This window comes from Hevea brasiliensis, chromosome 4 (genome assembly GCF_030052815.1).
Source record: "Hevea brasiliensis isolate MT/VB/25A 57/8 chromosome 4, ASM3005281v1, whole genome shotgun sequence".
Lineage (NCBI taxonomy): Eukaryota > Viridiplantae > Streptophyta > Magnoliopsida > Malpighiales > Euphorbiaceae > Hevea > Hevea brasiliensis.
The window spans coordinates 12,268,472-12,287,357 of record NC_079496.1 but is presented as its reverse complement, the minus strand read 5'-3'; the positions used below and the strand labels follow the sequence as shown (position 1 = coordinate 12,287,357).

General features: G+C 26.4%; 2 protein-coding genes across 4 annotated transcripts; one reads left to right on the top strand and one right to left on the bottom strand.

Annotated features, from left to right (window-relative positions):
• Nucleotides 1-2,596: 2,596 nt before the first annotated feature.
• Nucleotides 2,597-4,376, top strand: LOC110657589 (protein S40-7). Of its 3 annotated transcripts, none has more exons than XM_021814835.2 (3): nucleotides 2,597-3,132; nucleotides 3,280-3,338; nucleotides 3,522-4,376. In XM_021814835.2, exon 3 carries the CDS (start codon nucleotides 3,532-3,534, stop codon nucleotides 4,141-4,143), a length of 612 nt encoding a protein of 203 aa, XP_021670527.2. In that variant the 5' UTR covers nucleotides 2,597-3,132; nucleotides 3,280-3,338; nucleotides 3,522-3,531; the 3' UTR covers nucleotides 4,144-4,376. The 3 variants fall into 3 exon arrangements, with proteins under 3 accessions (XP_021670527.2, XP_021670528.2, XP_058001337.1); XM_021814836.2 differs by having other exon boundaries at nucleotides 2,599-3,161; XM_058145354.1 differs by lacking the exon at nucleotides 2,597-3,132 and having other exon boundaries at nucleotides 3,168-3,338.
• A 7,622-nt stretch (nucleotides 4,377-11,998) lies between these two features.
• LOC131179216 (heterodimeric geranylgeranyl pyrophosphate synthase small subunit, chloroplastic-like) lies at nucleotides 11,999-13,092 on the bottom strand. Its single transcript, XM_058145353.1, has one exon. The coding sequence runs from the start codon at nucleotides 12,974-12,976 to the stop codon at nucleotides 12,056-12,058; it is 921 nt and encodes a 306-aa protein (XP_058001336.1). The 5' UTR covers nucleotides 12,977-13,092; the 3' UTR covers nucleotides 11,999-12,055.
• Between the last annotated feature and the right edge of the window lie 5,794 nt (nucleotides 13,093-18,886).

Here is an 18,886-nt window from a genome sequence, read left to right as displayed (position 1 = left end):
TGTGGGGGGCGAACGTTGGCCCTACAAGCGCACACTTAACGGCCGCCATTAGCTTATGCATTTCCAAGAAAAAGAATCAAAGAATCAAACATAATGTCCAAAAATATTTAATTATTTTATGTATATTTTTTGGGATACTTTGGCCAAAGATTCTCTAAGTTAACTGCGAAAGTCATAGAAGTCTTCGATTGGTTCATATAAATGTAAATGTTTAGATTTCCTCTTGTCCCTTTATATTATTTGATTTTATTGTGGGATTTGATGACCAAATGCGTAGTATGACGGCTACTCAATTGGCAAGTGCAGCATGTGTGCCATACACAGCTTCCTCTAGCTTTGGATTTCACTCTTACTCACCCTTTTTTGTTTTAAGCTTCAATCATTTCCTCCTTCTACACTTTATTTTTATATTCATTTTCGGATATATGATTAGGGATCAGCATATTTTAGTTTAAACAGAAAAATTAAATTTAATTTAATTAATTTAATTTAATTAATTTAATTTTAAAATTTAATCAGTTTGATTCAGTTTGTAAATTTGATAATTTTAATTTATCAATTCGTTTCGATTATTTTCATAATAAATAAAAAAATTGAATCGAACTAAAATTACTAATTAATATATATATATATATATATAAAGAAACTCTAAGATTTTTTAGTTTTAATTTTTAAGTTTTTTTTAATATTTTGTTATTGAGATTTAATGTTAAAAATATAAAATATTATAAAATTCAATTTGATCGGTTTAAAATCGAGCCAAATCAATATTTATCAGTTTAGTTTGATTCGATTATCTCTTAGTGATCGGTTTAATTTGGTTTTCAAAATTCTTGATTTTCGATGTTGATTTGTTTTGGTTCTAAACTGAACCAATAGTTTACATACCCTTAAATTATGATGTAAATTTTCATATTAATTCGGAGTTAATTAAGAGGGTTGAAATAATAATAATAATAATAATAATAATAATAATAATAATAATAATTCATTAATAGTATCTTGTGTTATTGTGAAAAAATTAAAATACAAATCTTTACAAGTTTTATTTAATTATTTTTTTATAAAATTTTATAATATAAAATCTCACGTCAATTATGAATCAAAATCAACAATAATACCTCAATATATAAATACAAATCAATTCAATTTAAAATATTAAACACATCTCTTTTTCTAAAGTGTCTTTTTCAAAAATAAAATTAAGAGATTTAAAAGATAATGTAAATAATTACAAATGGGGATGTTACCAATTCAAATTGGACTTGATTCATCAATAATACCAAGCAAAATTCAATAATGGGCACATTATAATAAATTAATGCAAAATTCGATAATTACTAAAAAAAATCAACATAAAATATTTTTTACAAAAAAAATACATATGATAGAAGACAATCAATGCACAGGAAAAGGGTCTTTAAATTATTCATTTTCTCTTATCTTTTGAGTGTTCATTTTCTAAAGTCTTTAGAATTTTTTTTTTTTTCAAGAAATAGTATTCATTTTGATTGATGAAACTTTCCTTTGCTTTCTTTGTTTTCCTTACTGTGTTACTTTTTTTTTCTTTTTTTTTTTTCTACCTCCTTTTTTGACTTTGATATCAAGTAATCTATGTGCAGAAAATGGCGTCCAAGCTTCTCTGGTGTACCATCTGAAAATATATATTATATATAAATATCTGATTAAGGTTTCATTTATTTTATATAAAATAATATATACATAAAATAAAAAAAAAATTTAAAATTATTTTTTATTATTTAGTTATAATATTAAATTAATGATAATATTTTTACATTTTAATAAAATTATTAAATTTTAAAAAATAAAACATAACTTAATTTTTTTTAATTAAAAAATATTTTTTACTAATCTATTTTATTGAATACCTAAATTCTAAAAAATATATTTTTCATGAAACAAATCCAACCTAAACAGAAAGTTAATTTTACAGTAACAACAGGTCCACACCTATCATTTTTCTGTTGTAATGGCAACAAGAAGTCGTTCTTTACATTTTTTTTTTCAAAGATCAAGAAATTCATTTAGAAAAACTTTTTTAATGATGCAAGTGTTGAGTGAAATGTTAAAATATTAATCAATTAAGCTTTAATTAAAATTTAAACTTAATGATTTTAGGAATAATTTTAGTGTGCAAATCACACTGAAAAATAAGTGAGAAAGGACTGAGAAATTTGAGATGTGTTCGGCTCTGGAAAGAGTCTTAAGACCATCAATGCATTGGACCCATTTACAGACAGGTGAGATACCGTCATCAACCCATGGCATTGGCTAGCTGAAGGCGGCTATTCCATCCTCATTCACACTACAGCTTGAAAGCTTTATCTTTATCTCAAGAGTCCAATTTTGACTATTATTGCAGGGCTTAAGCTTTAGATGACAAGTTTTTAATGTGCAAAACTGCATTTGGACACTTGGCCGCCACAAGCAGGAAGAAATCAGCTCAGTAAATTAAAAAAATTAAAATGGAAAGAAAAAAGAGTAGAAATCTAGTGAAAAAAATTGCAAAAATGAGAATTTCTAGGAAACTTGGTTTTTACTTTTTATCTTTTAATCATTATTTTATTGAAGGAACTCATCCTTGGATAAGTTCATTATAAAATGAGATGATTGCACGGCTCTTATGGGTTCCATACTTCCATCTCACATCAATTAATCAAACAGCCTCCAGCTACAAATTCACCTTCTGGTTGTCATCTAGTGATCAATTTTTTTTTACCTCTCTCAGTTCCCACTAGCGCTTGAGATATGTAGGGCTCTTTTGTTTTGGGGGGTGATGGGTGCATAAATGTAGATTTTGAGGCTTTAGATTATGTGAAGGTATAAAGAGAAAGGAGTGTGTCATATCTGATTCATGCTGTGAAAGATCAATGGAAAGACAGTTTTTTAAAAAGGGAAGTTAGTAAAAACACAAAACCAGATCTTATTGTTACTTCAATTTTGCATTTTTCATTGTCAGAAGTCAGGCTTTCAAAATATTAGGGATAAAAGTGAAAGGTTTGTCTTATTCTTGCTTATTTCTCACCCCCCAACTCTCCTTTTCTCTGTTCTTGATGTATTTGGGTTCTTCAAAAAGCCATCCACCACAGCGATTCTCTCAAGCTTTTCCAGGTCAGAAAGTAGGAATTTGAATAGAAAAAGTATCTGGGATTCTCTTAAATCAATCATTTCTTTTCTATTTGTTTTGAAGATTCTGAAACAAGCAAGATAAATCTTACTAGAAATCTTTTTTAATTCAATTTGCTTTCCATGTTGCAGATATCCCCTAAGAATCTAAGGAGAACTGCGACTTTAGGAGGTTCTCAATCCAAGAAAAGGTAGGTTCTTGTTTTCCTCAATTTTGCTTTTGGTTGTTGCAGGATGCCCAATTATCTAATCTTTGGAATTTCTGTTGTTTTGAATCTGTCTCTCTCTCTCTCTTTGAATTTGTGAATTTTGGGGAGTACCCATATGGGAGATTTCAAGTCTATATGTAATGATTTGGAATTTTGGATCCGCAGGCAATCATCAATGGATAACAGCTATAATTTTATGAGGCAGGGCACTGGTGTATGGAGATCCCTGAGGGAAGGAGACTTTGAAGAAGAGGATGTTTGGGATGTTTTAAGAGAGACAAAAGATGCAAATTCCAATTATGGCAAATCCACAGAATCCTCATTTTCTGTTCCAAGAAGCCTCCCTTCTGCTGCAAGAATGATCCCAAGAACTACAAGTAGTGGCAGCAGCAGCAGCAGCAACAATTCCTCTCATGAAACCAAAGTAGTGCCGCAATCGGCACCTGTCAACATTCCTGACTGGTCAAAATTTTGCAAAAGGAAGACCAAGAAAGCCTCCAAGAATGCAAGTTCATTGCATTATGAAGATTATGATGAAGATCATGAATCAGATGGTGATAGTTATAACGGGGTTGTGAATGAGGATAATGATGATGAATATGAAAATAAAGATAGTGATTACTATTTTAAGCTGCCCCCACATGAGCTCATTGCCAGAAGGCTTGCAAGGAGCCAGATTTCCTCATTTTCTGTTTTTGAAGGGGTTGGCAGGACCCTCAAAGGGAGGGACCTTAGTAAAGTTAGGAATGCTGTTTTGACCAGAACTGGGTTTCTTGAATCACCATGACCATAATTTAATTCTAATGCCACAATGAAGCTGGTGGCCATATAGTCATGATGATGATCTTTACTCATCTAGTTAGTAGTATGTATAGGGGTTTGTGTTGGTTCCTTGATGATTTGTCATGGTTTTTGTCTAGGGTATTAGTGGGCATTGGTGAATGGTGATCCATTTTTATGTATAAAGCATGATTTAGTGCATATTAATGCCTATGGGATTTGATTGCTTTTGCTGTTGTTCATGAGCTCTAATTCTGTTTACTTTCCACTAATTTGCAATGGTTTCAATAACCCATCACCAAAAGCAGGATTAAGAATCACTATACTCAGCAGAATTGGAAAAACCAGACAATAAGCAGTTGGTAACAGTGCCTTGCTAATAATGGTCAAGAGCTTCTGTGCAAGAAACCATGGAGAGCAAGAATCTGAGAGCAAGAGGACATCTATTAAATATGATGCAATTATTGAGTCCAAGAAAATGGAGGTTGGCACGTGCAAAATTAAAGTTAGGACAGAGCTGCAAGTGATGAATTTGACAATCATTGTCATTTCCCTTCTCTGTCAGAAGGGAGGAGCTCTGAAAATACCCATCTTGAAGGTGAATTGGAAGTGTCTGACAAGGCAGCAATCATGGACCACCCGTGCTCATTGGACCTGTTCCTCCTCCTGTTTTAGTTACAGTGGCCAATCCATACGGCACCAACCCTTTCTCAAATTCATGCATGCCTATTAATTGACATTTATACCACATTGAATTGATGTGATAAGAACACTTTGATGATAGGCAATCAATTTAGATATCAAAATGGTGTAATTAAAGATGTTAAATTTATCATAATTTGTCATATTACCAAAGATATCTTTTGCCCCTTTTTCATATTATAAACATGTAATTCAAAATTAATGCTTTAAATACGCATGTGTGATTATTATTATTAGGAAATTTTTATATAAACTTAATTCACATATTTAATATATAAATATTATAGATTTATATATTTATTATGTAATATTGTGTAATTTATTATAGAACACAATTCACATGTTTATTTGTCATTTCAAATATTAAAATAAAAGGATTAGACTCTAAACGTTAGTTCGGAGCGATTTAAAATTAGAATCGTATTTATTTAAATTGAAATTGAATTAAAAAGTATCAAAATCAAATTAATTAAAATTAATCCTGAATTGGACTAATCAGATTGAAACCGGCTAGTTTGATTTCAGATCAATTTTAATTTTTATTTTTTAAAAATAAAAATTAAAAATAAATTTCAATCTTTATATTTAATTAAAACAGGAACCAGAATCAGGTTAATCCTTTAAAGGACCAGTTCAAGTGTCTAAATCTCCATTTGAACAGGATCAAAATTGACATTTAGAATTAAGATTGGGAGGTTGAAATAATATTTCTTATTATTTTAAATATTAAAAATAATTAATTTAATTATTTTAAAATACTTATAATTAAAACATATTAAATTTAATTTTAAATTCATTTTTAATATCATTTAATTATTATATTTACTAATATATTTTTCTCAATAACAATAATATAAAAAACAAAATAAAAAAGTAGAGTAAATGTTATCCCTCAATTTTGCCCCTTCTTGTTAAGAGTTCCAAAAGTTCACCCACTACCAAATGCAAAGTAAGATAAAAAAGAAGTGGGCCTAGGCCCATACTCTACACTATGGCAGGACAATCCATCATAAAGTGGGCTAAGATGGTCTAGTGGGCTGGATAAGTGAAGCCCATATGGAAGAGACATGTTAAGCCAACATGGGAATTGAAATTGAAAAAGACATTCCACCTTCATATTTTTTTTAATGCTCCATTTCATATTGTCTCTTTCACTCCTTATTATTCCTGGTAGAAAAATATATGACTGAGACCCTACACATGTTCATTTATTTTTTTTAATAATAAATTTTATTACTTTAGACCTTGGACATCTTCAAAGGGTAATGTCTCTGGTTATATTTTATGTTAGAATTTTCATTGGATCTTTCCATGCTTTGTAATTATCCTTGCTCTTTAAATTATTCACCAAATAAAATTGTCCCCCACCAATTTTAGAGAAATTATATAGTCCAACGGTTGATATCTTATCAGCACTTTATACAGAATAGTAAAATAATAAAAAATAGATAAATATATAAATATAATTACTAAAATTAAAAAAAAAACTAATTAATAGTTATAATTTTTTATGACTCATTTTATATATATATATATTTATTTATTATTAATTTATCATTTCATGTAAATTATTTTATATAAGTTATTTTTAACAAAATAAATGGAGTCTAAATAATTAATTAATAAATTGATTAATTAATATTTTTTTATAAATTCATATTTTTAATATTACTCATCATGGGATAATATAATTTATTTACCTTTACTTTTTTTTCTATAACTATATAAAAGCCACTAAATATACTATTCAATTTTCAGATATATATATATATACACACTAGTTTTTAAATGAATTATACACATATTTATACCCGTTATTCGTAATTTAATTTATTTTCATATAATTTTTATTAAATTTTCATATATGATTATAAAATAAAAGATTATTAATTCAGTATAAATACTAATAAAATCAAATAAATAAAATATAAATAAGTAAAAATTGAATTTAAATAATAAAAATAAAAACATTAGAATAATAATTACATTTTGATAACAATTAAGATTTTTTATTTATTTTTATCTTTAGTTTTATATGTTAGTTTGATACAAATTGTTTTTAGTAAGCAATAGAAATTAAAATAAATTGATAGTCAAAATTATAGCTAGAAAAGAAATCAACAATCAAAGTTACATTACCTTAACTGATTTAACTCAATTTTAACTATAAATTAAAAAAAAAAAAAAAACTTTTAAGACCATGCTGAAAATGTTAAAAAAAATAGCTATAATTATAAAAAATTTTTAAAAAATTATTTTTTAATATTAAGCTTTTAAATTACATATTACCATTTACTATTAATAAATTTGTTTATGAGTTCATATTTTATCTTTATAAGTATTTTTTAAAATAAGAATTATAATAAGACTAATATTTCAATATGTTAATATTATTTATTGTAAATTAAAAAATTATAAAATAATTTGATTATTTCGTAAATTCTTCCATTCATAATTTTGTATTTGTTAATTATAATTAATTATTAAAAAAAAATACAACACTACAAATAAATAAAGCTAGATTAATAATTAAATAAATTTTTATTATATATATATATATATAATTCTTAAAATTGAAGTATTTAAAAAAAGTATATATGGTAAATATATTGGAAAAAAGTTAAATTATATAATTTAAAAATATATTGTTATAATTATATATCATATATTAATTTTATTCTTTAATATAACTCTAAATACTATTAAACAAGCTTAAAAGATAAAAAAAAAATCAAAATTTTTTTTTGTCAATTATCAATTTTAGTAAAAAAAAAATTCAATTATATCAACTCAATTATAAACATTTTCAAATGTTTTCAATTCTAATAATAAATTTAATTAAAAACAATTAACTGATCAATTTTGTAACAACTCAAAAATTTTAAAAAAATTAATAATAATAAATAAATAAATTAATTAATTAAAAATTAAATTAAACATTTAAAATTTAAAATTTTTCCAGAAATGAATCTGGACAACATGTCTATCTAGATTCATTCCCAGAATTTCAAAAAAAAAAAAAAACCAAACAGCCAGCAGAACACCCCCCCTCCCTCACGCATCTCTCTTTCCCCCATCTCTTCTCTCCCTTTTCTCTATACTTTTCGACCGGTGAGGGGTCAACCACCACTGACTGGCGACCAAGCAGCTTCAGGCAACGTCGGCGAGCCATCAGCAGGCCAGTAGCACCGCTAGATGCGGCGGTAAAAGAGGGAGAAGAGAGAGAAATGCGCACAGTGGGCGGTGGCTTTCCGTCGCAATTCCGGCTTCATCCGACGTCCGATCGAGGCGATTCAAGTGGCGTTGGAAAGCTTGCTCCGAGAGCTTTCTTTTGATATCCATTTTGCAACATTTGGTGGTCGGATGAGCGAGATATAGAGGAGAGAAATTTCGGATTTTTTAAGTTTTTGGGTCAGATTTAGGATGATCCGGTTGTTGGATTGACGATCCGAAACCACCTATGGATTGAGGGAGAGGAGAGGAACATGATGGTATGATCAGATCCGGCAGATGCCACCGGCGACAGGCTGCCTGCTGCTGTGCTCGATGGTTCCGGCGGTGGCTCTGGTGAGCTTTGGAGATTATTCAACTTCCAGAGGCTTCTTCATAAATTTTTGAAATTTTTGAGACATAAATAAGTTTCGGGTAAGATTTTTTTCATTATTTCTTTGTCTGTGAAGCATAAATGCAGTGTTTCTTAAACAGGAAAAATTGTAGAAAAATTCTAAGAAAAATATATGATGAAAGTAAAATTATTTGGAGATATTCTATAGTGTTTGTTGAATTTTTGAGTGATTGTAGAATAATTTTGAAAAATATAGATGAATTTTAGTTAGATTTTTAGCATATGGGCATATAAGATTATTTGAAATTATGATATTTAAATTTTATATGATTGGTTAAAGCTTGAGGATGGAGGTTTAAATATGTGAATATTGAATTGGGTTGAATTAAAAATATGTTAGCTATTGGAAACTTATAGAATTGAGTAATATTCTTGAATAAAATATTCATGGGTGATTAGAAAATTAAACTTACTTTTGCGATAGCTTTATAACTTTATTAAGGACCGCGGGGCGAAATTTTAGAATTTTTAGAGCTTGTTTGAGTGGATTTTTACAAAATGTCAATTATAGGGACTAAAATGTAATTTTTAAGATTCTAAGTATTGCTTGGTTTGGAGGGCCCTGAAGGGGCCATATAATAATGATGAGATATGGTTTGAGTTTAGAAGTGCTATTTGAACCATTTTTTGTGGGTTGGATAGGTCCCAGGTATAGGAGAAACTCTGCCGAATTTCCAGCATGAATTAGGCTGTCTGTTGTCTCTTTAGAGTTTTATTTTGACTTAGTACTAATAAATTTATAATATAATTATTTAGGTGATCAATGTCAGCTATTTTCCTCCATCCAGCGGCCACAATAGTCATCGGTGTACTGTGAGTAAAATACTAATTTTAATTATAATTTCGATATTATTATAGGTTTAAGCATGTCCATGCATCACTTATAAATATGTATCTATGTAGTTAAACACTAGGCACGTTTTATATTACATTCATAATTATTGAAATGCCATGGATGTTGTTTGTGGTAATTTGGAGCAGTGTGTGTGCGTTGGCGTGCGTATGGTATGGTAATAGATATGGACAAGCCGGGTAGACACGGCTTGAGAGACATTCACTGGGACCCCGCATTTGGTTTATTAAGCGAAAGTCCTGCTTGAGAGACACTCGCTAGCAGAGGTTGGATTAAGAGGGCTGTATAGGGGATCAACTCCCATATATGTACTGTTTGAACAGTGTTGGGTGTGTGAGTGCTCCAAATTGTCTTTTTACTATTATGATGTGATTTATATGAAAAATTTGATGATGTTGCATTCAACTCCTTATGATGCATTAACTTTAAATAGCTATAGAAATTATGGTTAAAATTTGTATTTTACTCTCTGAGTCGAACGCTCACTCCTGTTTACCTTATTTTTCCATGTTACAAGAGGAGATCTTTTTCACAATAACTTGCTTTTTTTCTCGTAGGTTATCAATAATTACTTAATTGTACTATTATTCTCTAAATTTGTAATTTAGAATTTCATATGCATTAACAGTAGTATAGACCCTATTAAGAATTGTGTTAATTTAAATTATTGAGGTTAATAAATAAAGATTTGAATGATATTTAAACAATTTGTAAATGATGTAATCGGCTTGAGCTGGGCTTCCATAATTTAAGTTTCTGATAATTATTGGGTTAAGTTGGCCTGGAATAAAATTATAATATTTTAATTTAAATTATTTTTATATGCATGTTGGGCCTAAATTATTGGTCTGGTTATGAATTTAAGAACAGTAAAGCTTACTATGAGCCTCGGAGGCTTTATGCAGGCCTAAATTCTAGTGCCGGTCCGGCCCATAGATTGGGTCGTGACAAATTTTATTAATATATTCAATAATTCCGATATATTTATCAATTTTAACAAACTTCGTGTTGATAAAAAATAATAAATGAGTAATATATATATATATTATTATTACTGAATTTTTAATTTTTTATCCTCTTTCTTTTTACTTATATTTTTAATTCACATCTTTTTTTGTTATTTTATTTTAAATTTAAAGTCAAAGAAAAAGAAAAAGTTTTAAAAATAAAATACAAATAAATAATAAAACCAAAATAAATGTAATTATAATTTTCAAAATGATAGATAAATTAATTAAGATAATATTTTATATTAATTTAAGAATAATTGTTAAAATTGATGTAAAAATAAAAAATTAGCTAATATTAATGTATATAAATATTTAATAGCTTTTATCAAATGAGTAACCCAATTGGGTTAATTGTTAAAATTAAAATTAATGTCAAAGTTTGAAATTAGATTAATAAAATTAAAAGATTTGACTAAAATTGAAGAACTTTATAAAGGTTTTAATATTTTTAGTCATTTAATCATTAAATAATAATATAAAATTTACATAAATAGATAAAAATTTAAAATGAATAAGCATTAAATTTTGATATTATAAATTTTTATTATATTTTAATATAAAATTAAAATTTATTATTATTTTAAACAATTAATTATTTAAATAAAAACTAAATAATTTGTATGAATAGTATTTTTTTGAAAATTTTAATATATTTATAAATTATAATATTTTATTGATGTAAAGAATAAAATTAATTTGAAAATAAAACTAACTAATTAAAAAAATTCTAAGCACTTTTTTAGTTTCATTTAAATTTTAGTTAATTTTATTAAAATTATAAAATTAGTGTTAGTTTTATTTTATTTATCTAAATTAGTTTAGTTTTATTCTATTTACTTAAATTAGTAAAAATGAAATGTAATTATAATAATTTCATTAAAGTTTTTAATATAAATTATTTTTTAATTTATTATATTAAACAATAATTTGAGAATATAAAATTATTTATTTTTATTCTTATTGAAAATGAAATAAATAAAATTTGTCTATATATGAAAATAATTTTTAAATTTAATTAAAGTTATATTTTTATCAATATAAGTAATTAAAAAATGCTATAAATTTATGACTAATTATGCGATTTATCTATTTGAATTCGATTAAAAATTTAAATTCTTAATTCTAATATGTAGTTAACGTTAAATTTTTATCCAATTATATATATTAATTTTATTAAAATAAATTAAATAATTTTTAATAAATTAATAATACTTATAGAATTATAATTATAGAATTACTATATTACGAATTATAACATATTTTTTAATATAAGTAGGATTATTATTAATATAATATTAAAATTTTAATTTATATTAATTATTATAATATTAAAAAAATAAAATTATTAAGTATTTAATGACAAATATTTTATCGCTAAAAGTTATTAGAAGCTATATAAAATATTATAGAATTAACATTTAAATGATTTAACGATCAATTTTTCGTCGTGAAAAGATTAGTGACGATAATATTTAGAAGATACTAATTATTAAAATTATATGAACATTAAAATTAAGAATTTTAAATTTATATAAATTTTAAAATTAATTTCAATAATATATATATAATTATAATTAATTTTAAAAATAAATGAAAATTTGGACAAAATAATATCCCCCTCCATGTGTTTACATATAAAATAAATATATATAGCAAGAGTAAAATTATTAAATACATTTAAAATAAATATTATTTTATTTTTATAAAAATAATATTTATCTTGTAAAACTCATAAATTACAAAACCTGGTCTCAACAAGGATAGAAATTGTTTTAACCTTTGCTTGGTTGAAATCTTTCAATTCTTTAAGAGCCAAATCTCTTAGCTTATTCACCTCTTTCGCTGGCCACTCCTTCCTTTCATCAACCTTGCTCAATATTCCTTGTACCATTCCTACATACAAGCCATACCTTCTCAATTTTTCTATCTCGTCTTCGCTTCCACCTCCTAATATTGCGCCACACGCACCCGCACACGCGTGTAAGGTACCTTCTTTTTTTCTACATACATTTTGAAGCCATCCCACGTGGAATATTTCCTCCCCCTCCGATTCCTCGTATTGTGATTCATTATATTGCCCTTCGATCACCCCTTGTGAACCCATGGCACGTGAGATCTCAATGATAGCACGCAAAACCCGATTCGAATTATTTTCGGCCGGGTCATCGTCCCGTGCCAGTAACTCAAACCCGAATGGTATCATTCCATCTGCTATGAGAAGCTCGATGTTAGGGCCATATAAAGTGGGCCTGGTTCTGCGCCTCGGCCTGGGCCTGTCTGTCAAAGGCAGGTTCTCATGAGTGGAAGTAGAAGCATGCATGAGACGTAAAGCGGATGCTGCGGCCATGGCTTGGTTCCGGTGGCCACCAACGAGTTCACAAGCGGCGATACACAAGGCCGGTGCGGAAGTTTGTGGGGCGGATAAGATGAGATGGCGCATGGGCTCAAAGACCGCGAGTGGTTGCCTTATGGGAATGGCTTGCTTGAGATGGGTGTCAAGGTCAGCATTTACAGAGCTCCAATATGACTGGTCAGTGGACATGGCAACTACCATGGGTCTATGAGAGAATAATGGGTGTTTAGGATTGGAACTGGAGACAGCACGAGCTATGAGATTTCCATGTATGGTGGAAGAGAGAGCTCCGGCCATGGGTGGTGTTGTATAGGAGGAGAAGGAGGAGGAAAACGTGGCTGTGGTTGAGATTGGGAAGCTATATCTTGGGGAAGAAAAATGAAAAATTGGAGAACAATAATTGTGATATGTCTCGTTTTTAACGTTGTCATTACATGTTATGGAATATAAAACTTTTTTTTTTTTTTTGTTTAAATTTTAAAATATCAAGTTTGCCACTTTCAATTCAACAGGATCCACAGATCCAATGGTCGTGATTCGAAGATTAGTATGTATGATGCTGATGTGAAGAATACTAAAGATCCACCACTTATATTGAATAAAGAATAATGGAATTTTGATTATTTTGGCAGCCACGAGGCATCGAATTTAATTCTTAATCAAAGTGAAATTAGCCTAAAATTAATGTAAAAGATTATTTATTTATAATCTACGGACTAAAATTTAAATTTTTTTTAATAATTCAAAATTTCAAAAGAAATTGCAATTAAATATAAAGTGTTTGTTTATTTGATAGTTAAAATTATATTATTTTATAAAATAATAAAAAAGACAGGATTTTTATAAATATTTGTATAAAATAATATTTCTACATATGCAATTTAATTTTATTATAGTTTTATTTTTAAAATAAATTAAGCAAATATGGAAATTCTACATAAATGAATATATATATATATATATATAAATTATCATTTTATAGTTAAAATTTATATTTTATTTTAAATTAATGAGATACATTTTCCTCAACGAAAAAGTGGGCCGAGGCCAAGGAGTTGTGGGCCAAAATTTGAAGACAAAGGCACGTGTTCCTAGTCATAGGAGTGCGTGGGCAAAAAAAGGTCTGGACTTTTATCTAATTTCCACATTACATCAAATCTTAATCAAATTAATTTGGTTAATTTTAATTCAAATATAGTCACAATCAGGACCTTCTGGCACTCCTCTGAATTTAAAAAACGTGGCTTGTTCTAAGATGAAACGCAAAATCGAATTGTAGATATCTGTCCTTTTTATAAATTATTTAAAATATTTTTCAATAATTAATGTACTACACAGAAATTTTCCACAAATTTAAACTTTGATTAATTAGAGGAGGATGACACTTTCGTCGTTATGTATTGGACTCATAAGTTGAGGAGTGAATGTCTTCTCCATAAGTCTGGCTCATTTCACGTAGTAAATTTAAATAAGAATTTCTTATGATATGCCATCATGCATGAAATTATAATTATTAAATTTAAATTGAATCAATTAATTAAATTAATAAATTAATAAATTAAAATTTAAATTAATTTAAATTTATAATTAAATCAGATAAAAAAATAATATCAGGTCAGTGATTGAATCCATGTGTTAGTGTGATTCGATTAACCTCATCGATCAAATTATTTAGTATAATTTCTTTTTTTTTTTTTAATTTTTAATATATAAAATTAAACTCAAAACTTTATAAAAAAATCTTTAAAATTAAAATTATTTGAGCTAACTTCATTGTTATGTATTTTTATTTTAATATATTTACTTTTTAATATACACTTCATATTTCATAAATATTAAAAAGAGAATTTTACATTTATATATTATATTATTTGAGTACTTTTATATAAAATAAAAAAATATTAAAATTTATTAAATATAATTTAATAAACATTAAAATTTTATTTTAAATAATTAAAATTTAATTAATTATATTTATTTATATTAAAAAGCATTATATTTAACTAATTTTAATAAAATTATATATTTAATTAATTTTTAATTATTCACTAATTAAATCATTAATTAATCTATTGATTAAATTATTGACCCATTAACTTGATTTCTTCGTTGAATTAACTTTCAAACTGAGTTTAATAACATTGCATGAAATGATTTGTTGTGGGTTTGATTTGGCGTGGATCATGTGGTTAACATTTTCTTTTCTTTCGTTTTCCAGCTGGGCAAATCACAGAGTCTTCTAGGACGACACTTTCATGGTTGGTACTTGGTGGTGGGTTTCTATCTTCGTTTCACGGTTTCACGAGAGATTCCTTTCTTGTCAAAGCAGTAGCTAAAGCATGTTTCTACAACCCCACAAGTTTCTTGGATCTTAGATTTTTTCTTCGTACAGATTGGTTTATTTAGTTGAAAATGTTTTTTTATAAATATATTTTGTTCAATTTTCTAACGTTTTAAACATTTAAAAAAAAAAAGAGTAAACGGTAATTATGCTATCCCATAAAACATGACTTATTTATATGTTTAATTATTTTTTTACAATTTTTTTATTTTTTATATAATTAATCTTAAATGATACTTGATTGATATTAAATTTATGCCGAAAAATGACATCCAACTTAGATATTAGCCTCACTCTATATAGTGCTTGACTGAAGAGTTAAAACTGTTTTTATAAAAAAAAGTGTATTGAAAAAAATAATTTAAAAAAAATAATTTATTATTTTAATATTTTTATAATTAAAATTTATTAAATTTAATTTTAAATTATTTTTAAATACTTTCTAAATAATATATTTTTAAAAAAAATTCTTAACAACAACTCTAATAGAAAGGCTCATAGAATAAAAGCTTTCAATTGGGTCACTCCATGCCAATGTTCTCCAGTTGCAGGTGGTGTTGGCACATTGACCTATAAGTTAAAATTTTAAAGATCATTTTCCAGCATAACGTAAAGAAAGGTAATTAATCACGTTGGCATAATGGCCCCAGAAGAAACTTATATGATCATTACATAGTAGAAAAGGCTCTTCTTTTAATCCAAAGCACAAGCTCAAAATAAGTATGCACTTGCAGGTTGCAGCTTCAAAAGCAGTGATATCTTTTATAAAGTCAAAAATAGAAGGGAAAACAATTTCCTTACAACCAAAAAATTGCAGGCCTAACCCTTTTTTTTATAAAGGTTATTTTATTAAAAAATATCTTAAAAAACTTAGCGTGGATGCTTTCGATTAAATCATGGTCAATAGACCTCCCAGATGCACTCAAATGCAGCCCAACCCTTTATTTGCATAAAAATACAACTATGATGATTAGAACTTTAAAAATTGGAATTGAAAATGAAAATACATGTACATGTGAAACCCATTATTTGAGTCATGTTGTTTGCACGTGCTGCATGTGTAAAAGCCATGCTTTATCACTGTTGCTGTGTGGGATTTTTGGGACAATGGGTATGATCCAATCATGGAGGATAGAGGTTTTATATGTAGGATTTGTTCAGGAGTGTAAAGTCTGCACTTAGTTAAATTTAATTATTTATTTGCCAGAAGCCAAGTGCCAAAACAAGGCAAGTGGTACAACAAAGATGACATGTGGAATTACCTAATGAGTAATAATTTTTTCTTATCCAAAAGCTTAATCATCTCTAATTATTGCTTTTTTTTAATATAGGCCTTTTGGAGTAATGATTTTGGAAAGAATTTGTGTTCTAGATCTAACAACTTAAGGATTAGAGACTTTTTTCAATTATTTTGCTTATTCTTTGGGGAAAGTTAAAAAAAAATTATTATTATTTTACATTTTGATACAAGACGGATTATAATTTAATTTTTATTAATTTAATACTTTGCGTTTTTCTTCATTAATCAATTTAGTTTAATTCGTTAATAACCATTAAATAATGTTGACGAAATAAACATATGGTACTGATATGATGGCATATAATAGGCATGGTGCTTATGCGGCGTCAATATAATATTTATGTGGCGAATATGTGGCATTGACGTGTCACTCAGATGTTGCTATGTCAGTACCCTTTAAGGACAACTAACAATTTGGACCATATATGTTAAAAACACAAGGTATTAAATTGATAAAAAATTAAACTAGAGTCTCTCCTATGTCAAAGTCTTAAATTACAAGATTTTTTTAATTTTCCCTATTTTTTATTTTTTAATTATATTTTTTTATTCTTTTAATTTAATTCATGAATTATATAAAAATTTATTAATTTCAATTATATTCAGTGAATTTATAAATATAATTATGATAAGAAATAAAAAATATATTTTTTATTATGTAATTATCAATTATTATCAATTTATTAAATTTTATTAAAATAAAAAAAATTACTTATTTGCACATGTGTGTGTGTTTTGTAAGTAAATGATATCATTGATTATTCTTTCTTACTAATGTTTATAGTTTTTAATTTTGATAAACGTCCCATGTTTATTAATTGATAAAAATACATGACAAAAAAAAATAAAAATTCAATATATATCATTAATAGCAAATGTAAAAGAATTTTTTTTAGTTAATATATAAATAAATTATATAATATATTCATTGCGTAAAAAATAATGTTTTGAATATTCATATAAAAGCAAGTAAGAAACATTATCATTGTCACGATCTAAATTCTGAGCTGGACTGGCACTAGGATCTGAGTAGACATAAAGTCCCTGAGACCCGTAGTAAGCCTTACTATTTTCAAATCCATAATCAGGGCCAAAAACTGAGGTCCAACATATAAATAAAATAAAATATTATATTTTTATTCGAGCTAACCAACTCAATAACCATAAAAAACTAAAGTTAGGGGAGTCCAGCTCAACCTTATTACCATAATTTACAAACTATTTAAATATCATAAAATTTTTTATTTATTAATAACAAAAACTTAAATTAACACAGTCCCTGACAAAACCAATGCTACTACTAGCGTATGCGGAATTTTAAATTACAAACTAAGGAAATAATAATACAAATAAGTAGCCACTGATAAACTTGCAAGAAATGAAGCAAGTTATTTTTCCAGGTTACAAAAGGAGATCTTTTTCACAATAACCTGCTTCTTTTCTCGCAGGTTATCAATAATTACTTAATTGTACTATTATTCTCTAAATTTGTAATTTAGAATTCCGTATGTGTTAACAGTAGTATAGACCCTATTAAAAATTGTGTTAATTTAAATTCTTCAGGTGAATAAATAAAGATTTATATGATACTTAAATAATTTGTAAATGATGTAACCGGGTTGAGCTGGGCTCTCCTAATTTAAGTTTCTGATAATTATTGGGTTAAGTTGGCTTGGAATAAAATTATAATATTTTAATTTAAATTATTTTTATATGCATGTTGGGCCTAAATTATGGGTCTGGTTATGAATTTGAGAACAGTAAGGCTTACTATGAGGCTCGGGGGCTTTATGCAGGCCCAAATTCTAGTGCCGGTCCAGTTCATAAGTTGGGTCGTGATAAATTTTATTAATATATTTAATAATTATGATATGTTTTTCAATTTTAACAAATTTCGTGTTGATAAAAAAATAATAAATGAATAATATATATATTATTATTACTGAATTTTTAATTTTTTACCCTCTTTCTTTTTATTTATATTTTTAATTCACATCTTTTTTTATTATTTTATTTTAAATTTAAAGTAAAAGAAAAAGAAAAAATTTTAAAAATAAAATACAAATAAATAATAAAACCAAAATAAATGTAATTATAATTTTTAAAATGACAGATAAATTAATTAAAATAATATTTTATATTAATTTAAGAATAATTGTTAAAATTGATGTAAAATAAAAAATTAGCTAATATTAATGTATATAAATATTTAATAGCTTTTATCAAATAAGTAACCCAATTGGGTTAATTGTTAAAATTAAGATTAATGTCAAAGTTTGAAATTAGATTAATGAAATTAAAAGATTTGACTAAAATTGAAGAACTTTATAAAGGTTTTAATTTTTTTAGTCATTTAATCATTAAATAATAATATAAAATTTACATAAATAGATAAAAATTTAAAATGAATAAGCATTAAAATTTGATATTATAAATTTTTATTATATTTTAATATAAAATTAAATTTATTATTATTTTAAACAATTAATTATTTAAATAAAAACTAAATAATTTGTATGAATAGTATTTTTCTGAAAATTTTAATATATTTATAAATTATAATATT